The sequence below is a fragment of the Arachis hypogaea genome, chromosome 15 (assembly GCF_003086295.3).
Source record: "Arachis hypogaea cultivar Tifrunner chromosome 15, arahy.Tifrunner.gnm2.J5K5, whole genome shotgun sequence".
In the NCBI taxonomy this organism is placed as follows: Eukaryota; Viridiplantae; Streptophyta; class Magnoliopsida; order Fabales; family Fabaceae; genus Arachis; species Arachis hypogaea.
Genome location: NC_092050.1, coordinates 2,191,254 through 2,211,673, shown reverse-complemented (window position 1 = coordinate 2,211,673; position 20,420 = coordinate 2,191,254). Strand labels below are relative to the sequence as shown.

Below are 20,420 nucleotides of genomic sequence, written 5' to 3'. Positions count from 1 at the left end.
ATTCACTTGGGCCTGCATCAATAACATTCATTCTGGCCCAAATAAAACCTGCATTACAAAATTGATTAATATTAAATCCAAAATTAATTTTGCAATTAATTATATTAATAATGTTTAGTCATCACAAATATTGGTTTAGAGTTTTCCAAACTCATCATATTATTTATAACGGTAAGATATAATAAATATAGGAATATGATTTCAATGTTTTTTATGTTACAAATTTAATTTCAAAAATTTTAATTTAAAAAGACTTGATTAAACAATATTTGTATATTATATGGACTTAATTGAAAATTTTTAGACTAATATTAATAAAAAATATTAGTCCTTAACGTTTCTCTTTGAACAATTAATATATACTAACGTACCGAAAATGGCGAAAAGTTTATTAGCAGTAATTCAAAATTAATATTCTAATTATTTAATTAAATGACTTCATAAAATTTTGCAGTTAGAATAGAAGCTAGTACATCTTCTTTCTGCCCATTTTTTCTTATCCCACTTTTAAAGCAATTTATTAATTAATAATAGTATTTTTATCTGTAATCATAAATAATACCAATTATTCCTAATAAAATACATAAATTAGCAAGTTAAATTAGATAATATCATATTATTAAATTTTATAGACCAATTTTAAGTGGTTTAAATTATGATTTATAAATGATATGATTAAGAATTTTGTAAAAGAAAAAAAATAAAAAACTGTAGCATAATATATAAATAAATTTAGAAGTATACAAAACTAAGAGGAAAAAATATCCTTAAATTCAACCCATGGTTATATGTGCAATGTCTAAAAAGAAGTATTGAGATTTAATTTTCGGACCAGTTAGAGCTAGGGGTGCACATGGGCCGGGTGAAGTCGGGTCTGATGTGACCCAGACCCGGCCCGAAATATACACCGGGTCTATTTATTAGACCCGAACCCGGCCCTAAACCCGATGAAACCAATACACTTTCGGGCCACAATTATACCGGGTAAAAATCGGGTGAAAACCGGGCCGTTAACATTACATTACGTTGATACCTTCTTGTAAGCTAGCATGTAAAAAAATTCAAATTTCCAATGGTAAAATTCACTTAGAAAAATATAACAAGAACCAACCCTTCTTCACAATTAAAGCATAACCACAATCAATACTAAAGCATAACCACAATCAATACTAATATTGTCTAATAATACCAAATATTTAAATCAATACAAATAACACAATCTTATGTATTAGTCTAAAGTCTTATGCATTCTAAACATAAAACATTAATTTATAGTTTTATAATGACTAATAACACAAAATATTAAGGTTTACAATACTTAAATTCTACATAAGAATAGTCATGATCTATCACTAATAACACAAAATATTAATTGTGTATGATGACCGGGCCACCGGGCCGACTTCGGGTGACCCGAGCTATGGCCCGGACCCGACCCGAAATAATGACCGGGTCTATTTTTGAGACCCATACCCGACCCTAGACCTGATGAAATCACACCAAATTAGTCCCTAAAGTGTTCGGGACCGGGCCGGGCCGGGTCTGTGCACCCCTAGTTAGAGCATTGTAGAGGTCGACCTTATTTTGAAGCGTGTTATACTTGTAGATACAACCATTTTCACAAAAAATATGTATGAGAAATTTTAGAAGAAAGAAATATAAACATTACTCCAGACGTAAAAAATTGATTACTTATGAAGAAATATATTATCGCAAGTTTTTTCAAAGGAGTTTGGTATGAAATTACTCATCGACTCACAATGTGTAAGAGATGACTTACTTTATAGAAGATATATTCTCATGAGTTTGTTGAAATGCCATTGATATGGAATCAAGTACTGCAAGTATAAACGACTGGGAAAGAATAAGTTTATAAATAAAAAAGATAAAAGATAGGTTAAGTATATCTACTTTTAATTTTTTATATAAAATTACCTCAATGTTGTAATCCTTAGGAAAATACTTGGCACGAATTTTTTTAGTTGGTTTGGTTTCTGCAATTGATGCAATGCGGAGAGGTGCCAAGAAGAAGAGGGTTTCGAGAAGCATGAGAAGAGTAAGAAGTTTTCAGGCGAGAAGCATGAGAAAAGTAATGAACTTTTTGGTTTTCAGAGGTTTTTTGGGTAAATGTTAATTTGTGTTTTTGTTGTTTTTTATTCTGTTTTTTAGTTTTTTTTTTTAATTTGAAAATAGAAGTTGATTTGGCAAGATTTGAGTGGTTGAAATTTGGCAAGATTTGATTGGTTGTTTCTAAAATTTTACCACATAAACAATATTACTGACATGACGTTAGTAGAATAAGAGGAATAACTTAGAAGTAATGTGGTGCATGCTTATATATCTACTTTTATATATTAAGAATAGATGTGTATATCTCTGTTGCTGCTCGCGAATCAACTGAACGTGTGGAACGTGAGCAATATTTGGCCAATCTTGCCCTGTCTCTCTCTGGCATCGCTGCTCCAGCCCAGCACATTTCTCAATTGTGAGGGAACGCAAGTTTGTCAGGTTTCGAAAGCTACTTGGAAGTGACCTTATCCTTCGAGAGCGAACAATGCATAAGCGTTCCAGAGAAGTCATATTTCCCAACCACTCTGGCAATGAATCGACTTTAACTAGTATCAGAGATTTGAGGGATGGGATACATTGAAGACCTTCTGGTACTCTACCATGGAATTCCCCGCCGTAGATTAAAACATCACGGAGGGCAGTTAGCTTATTCATGTTAGTTGGCAGAGTCGTCAATTCTGGGCAAAACATGATACCAAGGGACTCAAGACAAGTTAGGTGTTCCACAACACTAGACAAGGATTTTAGTCTTGGACAACCGACAATGGTCAATCCTCGAAGAGAACTCAAGCCTTGAAAAACCTTCTCTGCCAAGGACTCAAGCTCAACACAACCATCAATAACCAGTTCTTGGAGTGAGCTGAGGGTGCCCAGTTCTTGAGGTAACACCTTCAGTTTGCGAAAGCTACTAATCGCGAGCTGTTTAACGTAACGCATACTCAGAAAGATTTCTTCCGGAAAGGAAGCCACGTCTTCATTGTCAGATTTCAAGTGCCTCCACGGATTGAAGGAGTGGTAACTTCAAATTGGGGCTGCATGAAATGGTTACTTTGGAAACAAGTGGGAGCATCTCTACTCCTTCGTCCCTTACAATCCTCTCTAACTTTGGCAACTTTAACAGAGTTAGTTCCTTTAGGGACTTAAAGGCCACCTTCTCCTCCACTCCATCATACGAGTCTTCATCAATGTACTTCACATCTTTCATACCACATACATAAAGACCTTCTAAATGTGGTAATTTACCAAGTGGAGGAATCTGCTCACAGTTGTTGCAGTCAAAGAGTATAACATTAACTAAGCTTGAAAAGATGTTAGTATTTCTCACCCAACCAGGGAATTGTGATCCCCTATAACCATTAATCCCTAAATTCTTGAGATTAGGGGGAGGCTCAAGGGCTTCAAGTACTCTCTCCGGACAAATAAATAATGAATTAAAATTAAAATGAGAATTCCAAGACAAATATAAATAACTCAGCTCCTTCTTACTCATCAAATTAGCCTCTCTAGCATCATGTTCGCTCAGGACATTCTCGAGACCTTTAATGTGTAGTCTTCCACCAAGCTGTAAATCATGTAGCTCTGCTAAGCCATGTCTGGATTTTGAATCCACAATAAAAATATTCAGTGTTTTTAGTTGTTTCAACTCTCCCATTTTTGGAGGCATTTCTACTAATGCCTGACATCCTTCAATTAAGAGATGCCTGAGATCCTTCAACTTTAATATGTGTTTGGACAGACAAGTAAGAAAATGGCATTGTTCTAGCTTTAGAATTTGCAATTTCTGCAGCCTAGAAACACATTTTGGCAACTTCGTAATGTAACTATTGTAGATATTCAAGTACCTCAAATGTGTTAAACTCTTCAGTGTTGAGAGTTGAGAAGATCTTGTACGCAATGCTCGGAGAGAATTACATAACTGCACTTCAGACAAAACCAATGCTTGATATTGGACGAGGACACTGGTAATTGCTGGATAACGATCAATAAAAGTCCTCAAGGACTCAATATTCTTCAAGGTATTCTGATTTAACTCAGGCAAGCCAGAGTAACTTACATGGTGGACCCTTCTTGACAAATTGGTTAAGCTTGCAGACTCATCATAAGCTTTATACTCTTCTCCCACTATGCAGCGGGCAAGATCAAGGAATAAGTCATGAACCTTGAAGGTGGTGTTTCCATTCGCGTCAATCGATACTTCTTGAAAAAATGATCTCTGGAGCAGCTCCTCCCATTGCCGGTTACCCTCATCTTCAACCTCCAAAAGTCCATTGGCCATCCAAAGATGAATTAGCTGTTCCTTTGAGATTCGAAAATCTTCAGGATAGAGAGCACAAAAACAAAAGCATTGCCGTGCTGATGGCTTCAAATGAAAATAACTCATTCTCAAAGCACCCATGACAGCATCAATGTCCCAAAACTTACTTTCCAACACATTGAGCCATTGTTTTTCCTCTCTTTTATTACGCAAAAGGCTTCCAACAACTTTGGATGCAAGGGGATTACCCACACATCTTCTGACGATTTCCTTGCCAATCTCCACCAGCTTTGCAGGCTGCTCCTTGTTTGGACCAAATGCATAGTGTGTGAACAATGACCAATTCTCATCCTTAGGTAATGGCTGTAAGTGATGAGATTGAGTAGGGCATGTTTCCATGGCAGATGCAACAATCTGATCACGTGTTGTGACCAAAATTGAAACACCTTTGGTTTCACTTCCTCTAGAATTCAGCACAGACTTCAAGTCCTCCCATTTGTCATTCTCCCACACATCATCTAGAACAAGCAAACACCGTTTGTCCAGAAACACTTGTTGAACTTTGCTTTGCATTGCTTCTAAAGTGGAGAGGTTTGGGTTCACTCCGGTGCAGGATTCTATAATGGACTGTAGAATTTTCATCATATTGAAGTTTGTAGAAACACAAACCCAAATTCTCAAATCAAAATGTTGTTTCACCCTGTCATCATTGAAGACCCATCGAGCAAGTGTTGTTTTGCCAAGACCTCCCATACCAACAATGGGATACACAGAGAGGCCATCAATGCTACTAGCATGCTGTGTGAGAAAGTCTACAATCTTGTGTCTATCTTGGTCTCTTCCATACATCTGGTGCTCAGTGATGGCAGAACTAGTTTGCCGCAGATCATCATCTTCTTGTTGCCTTTGTCTGACTCCCAGAGGCAGCTGAAACCTTCTCCTATCATCATCTATAAGCTGGAACCTCTTGACCATGTCTTTCATCCTCTTGCTGATAGCATGACGAAACAAAATAGTCTTGGGATGGAAGCGGGCTAACCACCCTTCACTTTGGAGACGGTTGGATTCCATTGAACATTCTTCCAAGATATCTTCCAACACATGTGCAGCATCGGAAAGCTTCTTCAGCCAGTCCTTCATGACATGGCTTGTAAATTGGTCCTCTGCAGCATCTTGGAATAACGCACGGATTGCACTGAGATTTTCAGACAGGTCTTGGGTCTGTGAGTCAACACCAGAAAGTGCTGCAATCTCATTCTGGACAAAAGTGTACAAGTTTCCAATCAGAATTCCAAGCAAAGCATGAGTTGCCATTTTCAGTGGTAAATGAAGAAAGTAGTTTGTGGTATAATGGTGATTAATAATCTTACTTGCAGGTTGAAGACATTGACGAAACAAACCACTAATAATTTAGTTATTGGATTATTAAATTATTGGTTCAATTGGTGAATCACTGACCGAATAAAGTGATCCGATTTTATTTAAATAAAAAATAGTAAAAAATTTAACATTAAATAGTTATCCGTTTATATTTGTGTTGTTATTCTCTTACGGTGAATGTTATAATACTTCCCTAAAATTTGTAGTTTTGAAACTCCTTTAAATTATTAACATTGTAATGTACATTGCGCAATATTCTAGAGAATTCCATTAATAAAAGTTTTAATGTATATTGACAAAATTATTAATTAATTAATATATTTTTTTTGTAAAACTACCAATACATTAATTATAACTTTTAAAATATATTTTTAATAAAGTAGCAATTATGATTATTACATAATTTTTTTTGATGAGTTACTATTGAAAATTTAATATATTCTATTGGTATATAAGTTATTAAAATTATTAAATTCATTTATAAATTTTAATTAATTAATAATTTTTATTTTTATTTATTTTAATTGTTTATTTGATATTATAATTTATCTCATAAAATTTGAAATTTTTAAATAAATAATTTAATTATTTTAATTATCAAAATAAATAATTTATAGCGTACTTACCAATTTACACTACGTTTATTTATTTTGTTTACATATGTATATTTTTTTCAATTTTTATATATCTTATTTACACATAAAAAATTATCTCGTTTATAGTATAAACGAGATATATGTATTTATAAATAATTAAATATAATTTTTAAAAATAATAAAAAATATTAATAATTTAAATTGAATTAAACTTTGTAACAAATTTTGTACAACCAACTTAAATAGAAAAAAATTTATATTATATGCCAATAGAGTCGCAATCTTCATTAACTGTGTCATCAAATAAATCACCTATATTTAAATTATATTTCAAATTTTTATACACTCTTATATGACAAACAAAATTTGAAATATATATAATTTAAATTTTAAAATTAATATTTAAGAGAGTACATAAAAAATTTAAAAATTTTGTCATTTAAAAATTTGAAATATTATCTGAATTGCACTTATGTGCTTTTACAGTAGACGTGTTAACGTGTCCATATTTTCTATTATTTAAAATGGACGGTTTATCTTTTCTATTATTTAAAATCGTTTATCTTTTCTATTATTTGAAACATTCCATTTTTACAAAATTTGATCTAATTTAAATTATTAATATTTTTTATTATTTTTAAAAATTATATTTAATTATTTATAAATACATATATATCGTTTTATTCTATAAATGAGATAATTTTTTATGTGTAAATAGGACATATGAAAATTGAAAAAATACACATATGTAAATGAAATAAATAAATATAGTATAAATTGGTAAGTACGCTATAAATTATTTATTTTGGTAATTAAAATAATTAAATTATTATTTAAAAAATTTCAAATTTTATGAGATAAGTTATAATATCAAACAAATAATTAAAATAAATAAAAATAAAAATTATTAATTAATTAAAATTTATAAACGAATTTAATAATTTTAATAATTTATATACTAATAGAATATATTAAATTTTCAATAGTAAGTCATCAAAATAAAAAATTCTGTAATAATCATAATTGTTATTTTATTAAAAATATATTTTAAAAGTTATAATTAATGTATTGGTAGTTTTACAAAAAAATATATTAATTAATTAATAATTTTGTTAATATACATTAAAAGCTTTATTAATGAAATTATCTAGGATATTGCGCCAACGTATATTACAATATTAATAATGTAAAGAAATTTTAAAACTCCAAACATTAGGGGAGTATGGAATCGGTCTCCCTCTTTCTCTAATACACCTACCAGTGCAAACTTTTTTGGGAGGGTTCAATTTTGCAGCATTATAACCCTCTAAATTGGATGCTATTAGACTTGTGCATTTTAGCCATCAAATGTATCGTGTATTCCTCTTTTTGCTCTAATTAAATTGTTGAGTAATATCCAAACTAGCTCGCACGAAGAAATGAAAGATTTTTCTTTTTTTTTAATTGTACTCATAACTTACATAATGTCTTTATCGTTTATATATCACCTCTTTTTCTTTTCAACAATTTACATTCTTTTAATATTATTAAAAATACATATTATTATAATTCATGAAATTTTAATAGGTATAAATTTAATTAAAATCTAATTTTTTTATCTCCTTTCATATTCATCATTTTTTCTTATATATATTTACTATATAAATCAACATTTGTTTCACACATTTTCTTTATCTTTACTCACATAACTTCATACCTTTTTTCTTTTTTTTTTTCTCTTTACTTTTGCTAGTGCTAGCACAACTAAAATTTGGTTAATGATTATAATTTTTTTAATTTGCTAAACGTATGTACTAGATAATTGTGTAATTATATTAATTAATTTTGCTATTTTTTGTGTAATTATATTTATTAGTTATATAGAGTCTTTATGGCCTATATATCACTTCTTTTTTCTTTTAACTAGAATGAGACCCACGCGATACGTGGGACGATAAATTAATAATAGTATATAATAAATATTTTTTATTACTGAGCATTATAGGAGAACTTGGTGATGAAGAATTCTGGCAAATTTATGACTGAGTTGTCATGTGTGTAACACGTGCCAGTCCCCAGTATGCCTGTCCTTTCCATATGATTCCTCTTTCATGAGACTTTACCATGTCCATGCGACATTAAATGTGCCATCATGAAATGATGATGTAGTAACTTTTTCAGAAACTCAGGCATTTCTCTGTGGGAGGACTTGAAATCTGTGTTGCATTGTAGCGGAACCAAAGGTGTCTCAATTTTGGTCACTACGCGAAATTTCAAAGGAACAACTAATTCATCTTTGGATAGCCAATGGACTAATTAAATCCAAAGGAAATTTGGAGGTTGAAGATGTTGGTAACAAGGTATGAGAGGAACTATTCCAGAAGGGTCCACCATATAAGTTACTCTGGCTTTCCTGAGGAGTTAAATCAGAGTACCTTCAAGAAAGTTGAGTCCTTGAGGACTTTTATTAATCTTGACCAGGCAACACTCGAGCATTGATTTTAAATGATGTTCCAGCATGAGCATTGCGTACAAGATCTTATCATTTGAGGTATTTGAATATTTATGATAGTTATATTGTAACATTGCCAAAATGTGTTTCTAGGCTGCAGAAATTGCAAATTCTAAAGTTAGAATATTGTCGCTTTCTTGCCTGTCTGCCTAAACACTTGACAAAGTTGAAGGATCTTAGGCATCTCTTAATTGAAGGATGCTGGTCATTAGCAGCAATGCCTCCAAAAATGGCAGTTACATGATTTACCGGAGTTGCCAAAGTTAGAGAGGATTGTAAGGGACGAAGGAGTTGAGATGCTTCCACTTGTTTCGGAATTAAGGATTGAAGTTGCCACTCCTTCAATCTGTGGAGGTACTTGTAATTGAAGGATTGGAGTCAAGCTGTGGTGATGATGGCATGGGAACAGAGACATGCATTTTGCGGTAAATCAATTCATTTCAGTTCCTTTGTTCCTTTCTTTATCACTGCTCAATTTGTGTTTTTTCTAATCGCCTCTCAAATAATTGATCACTTCTTGCTTGCAGAATACTCGTTCTCGATCTCTAAAATTTGAGTTTGACCAAATTGTTGAAGATCTCTGAATCAAAAGTGCACATGTAGATGTAGCAAGCAACGAAGCATCAGATGATTAGCATCACAACCGTGTACTATATATCTCTCCATTCTCTCTCTATTTTTAACTAGAATGAGACCCGCGCAATGCGCGGATGGTAAATTAATGGTAGTATATAGTAAATATTAAAAATGGCTATGTTTTGTAGAATTAAATTAAATATGTGTAAAGAATTAGGCTTAGGTGACACAATAAGAAGAGATAGATTGGCAAATAGCTTTGAAGTGTCACTTGGTCTCTCTTTTAATTTATAAAAAATAATAAATAGATATGATCTGATAGCTCCAAAGAATTTGTCTTTTCTGTTCATTTGAGACTGATGAGAATGGTCATGGGGCCCAGGACTTATGGAGGTTTGGAGTTGGAAAGCAAGGAGGACGATATTGTAAATTAATTTAAACATAATTTCATAATTACATGTGTTAATTTTATAATAAACCATTCCGATCTTTGATTACAAGAATTAATGGCAAAGATGGAAGTTGCATGTAACACACAAACATGGTAGGAGCATGGAAGAATTCACCTCTAATCATATATGTATATATGCATACTCACATGGAAGACTTATGTTTACCAAGGTCTGCTTAAAAATACTAAAAAATTGTCACAACCACCCACCAAATGCCTCTGTTCTTGAAACGTAGGCCTACCCCAATCATTTTTTTATTCTTCTAATTTGTTTTCTAATGGCTGGTTCTTTGGGAGTAATGAGCACGAGATTCCAAAACTATGTTAAAGTGATTCAAATTGCAATTTGTGAACTTGCATGTTCATCGCATTCACATTCTCACTCAAAAACAGTTTCTTAACATAGTAGATCTATCCACCTTCCTCACCAGTCTCTTTAAGCTCAGAAACCTAGTAGTGCACGTTGTCAACTTGCATGTGCATAGCATTCAGTCCAATATCTGAGCTTTCATTCGTTCTAGCTTTTCAAATGGCTGAATCTCTACTTCAAATGGTTATTGAAAACTTGCAAGCTTTTGCTCAGGACGAGCTTGCAACTCTTTGGGGCGTCCACTCGCAGATTCAAGAGCTGTCAGGGAACCTTGCTGCAATCCACGCAGTGCTCCAAGATGCTGAAGAGAAGCAGATCAGAGAGCGTGCTGTGAAGCTTTGGCTGCAGAAGCTTTCAGATGCAGCTCACGTGCTTGATGATATCTTAGATGAATGTTCAATAGAGTCCAACCGTCTACACAGTGACCAGTGCTTAACTCGTCTTGATCCTGTGACGATTATTTTTCGTCGAGACATCGGTAAGAGGATGAAAGAGATGGTTGACAGGTTTCGTCAAATTGATGAAGAAAGGAGAAGGTTTGAATTGCGTGGAAGAGTTCCAGAGAGGCAACAAGAGAATGAAGCATGGCGCCAGACATGTTCTGGTATCACTGAGCACAAGATCTATGGAAGGGAGCAAGACACAGAAAATATTGTGGAGTTTCTTTCAAGGAGTGCTGATAGCAGTAACGACCTCTCTGTTTATCCAATTGTTGGCATGGGGGGACTTGGAAAAACAACACTTGTCCAATGGGTTTACAATGACAAGAAGGTAATTGAACATTTCCATCTGAGAATTTGGGTTTGTGTTTCCACTGAATTCAATACCATGAGAATTCTAGAGTCCATTGTGGAATCTACAAGTGGACATAACCCGAACCTCTCTACTTTAGAAGCACTGAAAAACAAAGTTCAAGAAATACTGCTAGGCAAAAGGTATTTACTTGTTCTAGACGATATGTGGAGCACGGACAAATGGGAGGACTTGAAGTCTGTTTTGCTTTGCGGAGGTGGAACAAAAGGTGCTGCAGTTTTGGTCACTACCCGAGTTGAGAGTGTTGCATCTGTCATGGGAACATGCCCTGCTCATCACTTGTCACCGTTATCCCAGGATGACAATTGGTTATTGTTCAAATACCATGCATTTGGATCAGACAAAGTGGAGCGCAGAGAGCTTGTGGCAATAGGCAAGGAGATTGTAAAGAAATGTGGTGGTTCCCCTCTTGCATCTAAAGCACTTGGAAGCCTTTTGCGCAATAAAAAAGAGGAAATACAGTGGGTGAATGTATTGGAAAGTAAGTTTTGGGACATACTTGAGGATGATGCTATTATTGTACGTGCTTTGAAAATCAGCTACTTCCATTTGAAGTTGTCATTAAGACAATGCTTTGCTTTTTGTGCCATTTTCCCCCAAGATTTTCGAATGGAAAAAGAGCAACTTATTCATCTTTGGATGGCCAATGGTTTGATCAAATCCAAAGGGAAGTTGGAGATTGAGGATGTTGGTAATGAGGCTTGGGAGGAATTATGTCAGAGATCATTTTTCCAAGAAGTTGAGATTGATGAATTGGGAAGAACTACATTCAAGATGCATGATTTATTTCATGAACTTGCCCAATCCATAATGGGAGAAGAGTGCAGAGTTTATGATGAGTCTGCAAGCTTGACCAATTTGTCTACAAGGGTCCACCATGTCACTTGTTTAAAACCAGAGATGGAGGTAAACATGGATCCCTTCAAGAAAGCTGAATCCTTGAGGAGTATGATTAATCTTCATCCATTTGATCATCGCAATCTTAATGGGTTGCCACCATTCAATTCTCTCCGTGCACTACGTACAAATGCTTCTCAACTCTCAGCACTGAAGAGTTTAACGCATTTGAGGTACCTAAATCTGCGTAGGAGCGGTATCACAACACTGCCTGAATGTGTTTCGAGGTTACAAAAATTGCAGATTCTGAAGTTAGAAGACTGTCTATATCTTTCTTGTTTGCCCAAACACTTAACACAATTGAAAGATCTTAGACATCTCCTAATTGAAGAATGTCATTCATTAGTAGAGATGCCTCCGAATATCGGGGAGTTGAAATGTTTGAGAACATTGAATCTTTTTATTGTGGATAAAAAGGAAGGGCGTGGGTTATCAGAGTTGCGTGATTTACAGCTTGGAGGCAAACTACGCATCAAGGGGCTTGAAAATGTCATAAATGAGGGTGATGCTAGAGATGCTAATTTGAGTGCTAAGAAGAAGTTGGAAAACTTATACCTGTCATGGGGCTCCTCTGATTCAAGGCGTGGTGCCAATGCTGAGAGAATACTTGAAGCCCTTGAGCCTCCCTCCAATCTCAAGAGTTTTGGGATGAATGGTTACAGCGGAGTAGAGTTGCCTAGCTGGATGCAAAATACTTCAATTCTTTCCAGCTTAGTTATGGTGATACTCTATGATTGCAAGAACTGCAAGCACCTTCCTCCGCTGGGTAAATTACCACATTTAACTGTTCTTTATGTATCTGGAATGAAAGATGTGAAGTACATCGATGAGGACTCATATGATGGCGTGGATGAGAAGGCATTCAAATCGTTGAAGGACCTGACCTTATCGAAGCTGCCAAACTTGGAAGGGATGTTACGAGATGAAAGAGTAGAAATGCTTCCAGTTCTTTCTAAATTAAGGGTCTCGTGTGTCCCTAAGATTAAGTTGCCACTCCTTCCATCTCTAGAGCACATTTGGATTGAAGGAACAGGGTCAGACTCTGATCATGGTGATAGTGATAGTGAAGACATGGCTTTGTCTTTCCTGGAAGCTATTGTGGAGAATATGCGTCGTGTTAAGGTCCTCCATATTGAACACTTTCCTACACTCAAGGCATTACCCCATGAACTAGGCAGCCTCAATTCACTACAAGAGTTAGAACTCTACTTTTGCGATAGACTTGAGTCTTTTTCAGAGAACGTGGTGCAAGGTTTGGGTTCACTTCGAACTTTGACTATTAATCGTTGTAAGGAACTGAAATCTTTGTCTGAAGGTGTGAGACATCTAACTTGTCTGGAGCGCCTTGATATCATATACTGTCCAAAGCTGGTGACTCTACCGAGTAGCATGAATCAGCTAGTTTCCCTTCGTCATAGTTTCATCTGTTCTTGTGATACATTGCCAGAAGGCTTACAACATGTCCCTTCCCTCCAAAGTTTGGATGTGTGTGACATACGTTCAATTCCTGAGTGGTTGGGGGACTTAACTTCTCTTCAAAAGTTACGTCTCTCCAGTAAGGGGTTAAGGTCACTGCCCAGTAGCATCCGAAACCTGCCCAACTTGCGTGAGCTATCTATTGATGGGTGCCATAAGGAGCTGCAGAAGCGATGCACCAAAGTAACAGGACAGGATTGGCAGGCCATTGCTCACATCCCACAATTCAAACTGGTTCCCATTCATGAAGAAACATTTTCTGGTATAATTGTAAATTCATCCCTTTATTCTGTTTTTACCATTAGTTTATGTTTGTGTGAATTAGTATCTCGCCTTTCATAACTATAATTTAATCAATGTGCGTAGATAAAATCAGATCCAAATGGAGATCATGGCAGCTAAGAAGAGATCGACGTCGTCATCATTTCAATATGTTTGACTATCTGGTTGAAGGGATCTTTTATTACAATATGTGAAAATGGATGATGATTGAACCTGATCATGAGGTCAGAAGCATTGGATGGAATGGTTAGCATTGAATTCCATCGCTCTCTCACACTCTGTGTAAAACTGTAAATAGAACTCCAGCTAGATATTAGTACTCTTATCTGTTGCATTTTTATCATCCTGTTATTAATGTGATCAAATTCCATTTTGTTTTTGTTTTGTTTTAAATCAATCAACTCTTATGACGGATATATGATTTTTTGACATCAACAGGAATACAGGATGATATTCTTTTTGCCAGAAATATGTTGAATCAACCGCCGGTTCCATTTAGGCAAAGCTCAAGAGATGATTTATGGATGGTGTTTGGGTAAGAGATTTTTAATTGATGTATGTGTAAGATATATTAGAGTCAATATTCAGTTACAGTGCAGAAGAAACATAAATGAATAAAAGAAAACATTTTACTCTTTTCAAAATGAATTTCAATTTTGTTAAAAGTGATATATTTTTTAAAGAACCAATTTCTCTAAATAATAGATTACTTAAATATATAATATAATTTTCAATATACTAATTTGTCCAAAATGACACTTGCTTTAAAATAGAGGAAATATATTACATCTTACTCATAGGCAGCAGCATATATTGTGTGAACAAATGTCCTGTTTCGCTTGATGTCTAAATTCTGTTGTACGAATTATGCGCAACATGTAGCAATAGCAAGATTAAAAAAGAAAAAAAAATCTGGGAGACATCATCAATAACATGCTTGAGTTTGTGTATTGCAGATTTCCCTGAATAACATGTTCATTCCATTAATCTGGGAGCACATTCTAATCTTAGTTTAGTTTCCCTCCTTCATTATTAATCCTTAATTTGCTGCTTCTGCTATATATATTCCTCACATTATTTCACTTATATAATGTGTCTTAAGAAACAAAATCACCTTCTTGTGCTATAAGTTTGTAACTTTTTCCCCATTGCAAACAATTCAAAATAGTCATTGCTAGGATAAACTTGTCTGATATCTCCAATCATATGACCCTCTTTTACGTGACCAAATATTCTAGCAGAACTTTTCCAGGCACAAGAAATTGTATTTCAAAGTTGCCTATAAGATATACATGCATCCTTCCTTGTCCATATTCTTTTCATGTGTTGATGTTTTTTGATCTTTGGATTGTTGATTGATTCCTTACTAGAAAATTACAAATCTTCTTATTTATTTATTCAGGATTCAGCCTATGGGGGGGAGTATTGGCACAAGTGATTGCTATTGCGACTTGTGGCCTCATATTTGCAGAATGTGACGTTCTAATCGTAGCATGGTTCCAATTTCCAATCATGGCCTTGTATATTCAACTTCATACGCTTGCAATGCAGCTGGCTTGAAAATTTTTCACATGTTCAACATAGTTTATAGAAATGATCAAGGGGAAACCAATTATTTTCAGTTACAGTCGTGGGTTTCGAAATGATGATAGAGTGATGATAGCTAAAGCAATAGTCAAAAGTTCATAGGATATAGAGAACTTGGGTTATAGCAGGGCTTAGAGTTATACGTTAGTTAGTTTGTTGTTGTTATGATCAAAATAGTAGCAATGACTTCCAATTTGTAATAAGATGATGTTGTTCTTCTTTGGCCTTTTTAAGATGCATTGTTATTTTTTTGAACGAACAGGTTTATCTTATTACCAAAAAATCACACACAAAAATGTCATAGACCACAAATTAGAATTCTTGTATAAGGAAGTTAGAAATTCATATGGTTTGAGAATCCAAAGCCTTGGATATTTGCTAAGAGGAACATGAATGAGTTCAGCAATCATATATTTATAGTGGTTTAAGAGATAAGACCATAAATTAGAAGTCTAGAAGGATGTATTAGAAGGGACCCAACCAATTTTTTTATGAACCACGAAGGATGACGAAGCTTTGATATTGTGTTTGAAAATGAGTGATATTTTAAATTGGTCTTTAATAATTTTTACATTAGATAAATCAGTCATTAACAAATTAGTTTTTGGTTTAGAATATTAGACAAATTATTCTTTATTAAAACAAGTAGATGATTTTAGTTCCACATATTTAAAATTTTCAAATTACTTAACAGAGGGCAATCATATTGCAGTGAGGTATGGTTTCAGATTTTCAGTGTTGTATTGAATGTATTCACGCATTGTACACAAGTTCAAAGCTTTCACAGTGGTAAAGAAAAGAAGAAGGAAATGAATTGAAATTACCACAAAACGCAAGTCTCCGTTGGAATCAAGTGGATGTGAGGGATGTGAGTGTTAGGATTTGGTTGAATTAGTCCTACATTGCTTAGGATAGCAAATGGAGTGGGTGGCCTAGGCTATAAATATGAGGCTAAGTTCTCCATTTGTTTTTGCACCAGTCAGAAACACTTTAAGCTTGTATCTGATTTTTCTTTTCCTCTGTACTCTTTGATTAGAGAGTGTTGTGAGGTGTAGTTAGATATTTGCTTTGAAAGAGTGTGGGTGTACTGGGGTGCCGGTGAGAGAAAGAAGTCTATGTGTTGTAACAATTTTCACATAGTGATATTCTCTGGTTGTCATTTGACAACGGCCGTGGTTTTTTCTCCGGTAATTGGAGTTTCCACGTTAAATTCTTGTGTTGTGATTGTGTCTATTTTATTTCTCTGTCAAAGGTGTTTTCTCAAGGGGGAATTGTGTCTTATTCCCAACAAGTGGTATCAGAGCTTCGGTTCGGTGGGATTTATTCTTAGTATGCTCTGTGGTTGCAGCCTAGTCTGACCTTCCACATCAGAAAAGAATTTTGCCCTGTGGCTTGAGGTTGATCTTTGGTTGCTGTTGTTGTTGCTGGAAGGCAGTGTGACACTGTGAGAGTGCAGTTTGGAAAGGTTCTGGCTAAGGAAAGGTTCTGGCTAAGGAAAAACTTGGTATTTAAGTGTGTCCATTGTGACCCACCTCTCTTTCCTGGGGACCCTTCCTAGTGCACGGTCTACAGTTGAGTTATAATATTCCAGTATACGGTTGCAACAATGTCAGGATATTCAAGTGCTGTGAAGCTTGAAATAGAAAATTTTGATGGAAGAATCAATTTTGGCTTGTGGCAAATACAAGTCAAGGATGTGTTGATACAATCAGGTTTGCACAAGGCGTTGAAGGAGAAGATCTCTGGTTGCTCTCTCTATGAGAGAAGATGATGTTCTCTAGAAGACAAGAAGTATCCTCATGGTATTACCGCACTGCCATGGATAAGGATGAGTTGTGGCAATCAGGTCCACAATTGCACACGGGCATTGGTTGGCGTTGAGATGCAAGGTGTGTGGCGGAGTTAGGTCGATGGCTGAAGAACTTCCAGGAAAAGCCAATTTGGAAGTTGCACCATGAATTTTCAGCAAGGTTTCGATCTGTACCAAGGCGAAATTCTTGGAGTGGTCTAATTCCAAGTGAGTATACTTTCATGGTGGAGTATGATAGTTCTCTGAACTATGATTGTCGGTATAGACAATGGCAGCAAAGAATTGTCGGTGTTGACAATGGAAGCTGAAGATGTGTGACTATTTCAATCAAGGTGGAGATTGTTAGGATTTGGTTGAATTAGTCCTACATTGCTTAGGATAGCAAATGGAGTGGGTGGCCTAGGCTATAAATATGAGGCTAAGTTCTCCATTTGTTTTTGCACCAGTCAGAAACACTTTAAGCTTGTATCTGATTTTTCTTTTCCTCTGTACTCTTTGATTAGAGAGTGTTGTGAGGTGTAGTTAGATATTTGCTTTGAAAGAGTGTGGGTGTACTGGGGTGCCGGTGAGAGAAAGAAGTCTATGTGTTGTAACAATTTTCACATAGTGATATTCTCTGGTTGTCATTTGACAACGGCCGTGGTTTTTTCTCCGGTAATTGGAGTTTCCACGTTAAATTCTTGTGTTGTGATTGTGTCTATTTTATTTCTCTGTCAAAGGTGTTTTCTCAAGGGGGAATTGTGTCTTATTCCCAACAGTGAGCAATGTATGGCCAATCCTCTAAAATGCTTTAGCATCACGTTCACTTTGGACATTCTTGAGGCCTTTAATGTGTAGTCTTCCTCCAAGCTGTAAATCATGTAACTCTGCTAAGCAATGTCTGGATTTTGAATCCGCAATAAAAGTATTCAGTGTTTTTAGATGTTTCAACTCCCCCATTTTTGGAGGCATTGATACTAATGACCAACATCTTTCAATTATGAGATGTGTGAGATCCTTCAACTTTGTCAAGTGTTTGGGCAAACAAGTGAGATAGCGACAATGTTCTAGCTTTAGTATTTGCAGTTTCTGCAGCCTGGAAACACATTTTGGCAACGTTGTGATATAGCTATCATAAATATTCAAGTACCTCAAATTTGTTAAACTCTTCAGTGTTGAGAGTTGAGAAGATCTTGTATGCAATGCTCGGAGAGAATTGCAGATTGGCATATCATGTAAAATCAATGTCTGAGTGGTAAGGAAATTTCCCTTTGGCTGATCAAGATTAATAAAAGTCCTCAAAGACTCAACATTCTTGAATGTACTTTGATTTAACTCCTCAAGAAAGCCAGAGTAACTTATATGGTGGACCCTTCTTGATAAATTAATCAAGCTTGCAGACTTATCATAAACTTTACACTCTTCTCCCACTACAGATTGGATAAGTTCAAGGAATAAGTCATGGATCTGGAAAGTGGTGTTTCCATATACATCAATCCTTACTTCTTGAAAAAATGATCTCTGGCATAGTTCCTCCCATACTTCGTCAGCTACATCTTCAACCTCCAAATTCCCTCTGGACTTGATTAGTCCATTGGCCATCCAAAGATGAATTAGTTGTTCCTTTGAGATTTGAAAATCTTCAGGATAGATGGCACAAAATGAAAAGCATTGCCTTGATGCTGGTTTCAAGCGAAAATAACTTATTCTTAGAGCACCCATGACATCATCAATATCCCAAAACTTACTTTCCAACACATTGAGCCAGTGTTTTTCCTCTTTTTTATTGCGCAAAAGGCTTCCAAGAACTTTGGATGCCAGAGGATTACCCACGCATCTTCGCACAATCTCCTTGCCAATCTCCACCAGCTTTGCAGGCTGCTGGTTGTTTAGACCAAATGCATAGTGTGTGAACAATGACCAATTGTCATTCTCAGTTAAAGGCTGCAAGTGATGACTATTGCATGGTGTCATGACAGATGCCACACTCGGATCTCGTGTGGTGACCAAAACTGAAACTCCTTTGATTCCACTACCTCTACAATTCAACACAGACTTCAGATCCTCCCATTTGACATTGTCCCACACATCATCTAGAACGAGCAAATACCGTTTTCCCAGCAGTACTTGTTGAACTTTGTTTTGCATTGCTTCTAAGGTGGAGAGGTTCGGGTTCTGTCCAGTGGTAGATTCTAGAATATACTCTAGGATTCTCATCATATTGAAGTTAGTAGAGACACAAACCCAAATTCTCAAATCAAAATGTTGGATCACCTTGTCATGGTTGAAGACCCATCGACAAAGTGTTGTTTTTCCGAGACCCCCCATACCAACAACGGGATACACAGAGACACCATCATTGCAACAGGCATGCTTGGTGAGAAAGTCTACAATCTTCTCTTTATCTTTGACTCTTCCATACATAGGGTGCTCAGGGATGGAAGAAATAGTTTGACGCTGATCATCATCTTCTTGTTGCCTCTGGGTGACTCTCACAGGCAGTTGAAACCTCCTCCTTTCTTCTTCAATACGTTGGAACCTCTTGACCATGTCTTTGATCCTCTTGCTGATAGCATGATGAAACAAAATTGTCTTGGGATGGAAGCGGGCTAGCCACCCTCCACTTTGAAGACGGTTGGATTCCATTGAACATTCTTCCAAGATATCTTCCAGCACGTGCATGGCATCAGAAAGTTTATTCAGCCAGTCCTTCATGCCATGGCTTGTAAATTGCTCCTCTGCAGCATCTTGGAATAACGCACGGATTGCACTGAGATTTTCAGACAGGTCTTGGATCTGCGAGTCAACACCAGAAAGTGCTGCAATCTCATTCTGGACAAAAGTGTTCAAGTTTCCAATCAGAATTCCAAGCAAAGCATCGGTTGCCATTTGCAGAGTTTGGATATTAGTTTGGTTTGATTTGATTGCAGGTGTGTTGTTGTATGCTAGAATATGAAACTCAGTTGTAGCATTTTGAACTTTTGAAAACGTGCAAGCCAGCTAGGACACTGCTTCCAATATGCAACTTTGATATTACTCAATTAATCAAGTACTAGTTAGAGACTAAATTACTCAATTTTTTAATCAGATTTCTTGGAACTACTCCCTTGCAAACATGTGAATACTTTGCAGAATCTAGGAGCCTAGGACACTAATTTCAATATTTTCCGATTCCAAGCTTACTTTTCAAACAACCAGCCAATGAGTTTTCATTGTTTCAATAAACACCAAAAGGATATTATAATAGTATTAGGTTTGTACTTTTTTAGACAGATATATGGTACACACATGTTCTTAAATTTGGGTTGTTGGGAGAAGGCTCTTATCTCCTATGCAACCTACTTTAAAAATGGTCTCATACATTGTCTTATCTAACAGTAAAGAAGCG

At 35.5% G+C, this 20,420-nt stretch overlaps 3 protein-coding genes across 5 annotated transcripts; 1 reads left to right on the top strand and 2 right to left on the bottom strand.

The window, feature by feature from the left end:
- Positions 1–2,140: 2,140 nt before the first annotated feature.
- LOC114925397 (putative disease resistance protein RGA4) lies at positions 2,141–5,694 on the bottom strand. Its single transcript, XM_072218461.1, has one exon. It carries the CDS (start codon positions 5,636–5,638, stop codon positions 3,050–3,052), a length of 2,589 nt encoding a protein of 862 aa, XP_072074562.1. The 5' UTR covers positions 5,639–5,694; the 3' UTR covers positions 2,141–3,049.
- A 2,744-nt stretch (positions 5,695–8,438) lies between these two features.
- On the top strand, positions 8,439–15,498 carry LOC112747510 (disease resistance protein RGA2-like). 3 transcript variants are annotated; one of them, XM_072217453.1, is made up of 6 exons: positions 8,440–8,830; positions 8,989–9,216; positions 9,319–13,636; positions 13,741–13,902; positions 14,095–14,191; positions 15,059–15,498. In XM_072217453.1, the coding sequence occupies exons 3-4, from the start codon at positions 10,294–10,296 to the stop codon at positions 13,848–13,850; spliced, it is 3,453 nt and encodes a 1,150-aa protein (XP_072073554.1). In that variant the 5' UTR covers positions 8,440–8,830; positions 8,989–9,216; positions 9,319–10,293; the 3' UTR covers positions 13,851–13,902; positions 14,095–14,191; positions 15,059–15,498. The 3 variants fall into 3 exon arrangements, with proteins under 3 accessions (XP_072073555.1, XP_025651332.1, XP_072073554.1); XM_072217454.1 differs by having other exon boundaries at positions 8,439–9,216; positions 13,741–13,880; XM_025795547.3 differs by having other exon boundaries at positions 8,439–9,216; positions 13,741–13,946.
- Positions 15,499–17,833: 2,335 nt separating this feature from the next.
- Positions 17,834–19,921, bottom strand: LOC112747513 (disease resistance protein RGA2-like). The gene has a single exon (XM_025795554.3). The coding sequence runs from the start codon at positions 19,919–19,921 to the stop codon at positions 17,834–17,836; it is 2,088 nt and encodes a 695-aa protein (XP_025651339.1).
- Between the last annotated feature and the right edge of the window lie 499 nt (positions 19,922–20,420).

Coding starts and splice junctions, on each gene's coding strand:
- LOC114925397 (XM_072218461.1), bottom strand. CDS start 5,638: ATGGCAACTCATGCTTTGCTTGGAATTCTGATTGGAAACTTGTACACT.
- LOC112747513 (XM_025795554.3), bottom strand. CDS start 19,921: ATGGCAACCGATGCTTTGCTTGGAATTCTGATTGGAAACTTGAACACT.
- LOC112747510 (XM_072217454.1), top strand. CDS start 10,294: ATGTGCATAGCATTCAGTCCAATATCTGAGCTTTCATTCGTTCTAGCT. Junction 13,637..13,740: donor TCATGAAGAAACATTTTCTG/GTATAATTGTAA, acceptor CAATGTGCGTAG/ATAAAATCAGATCCAAATGG.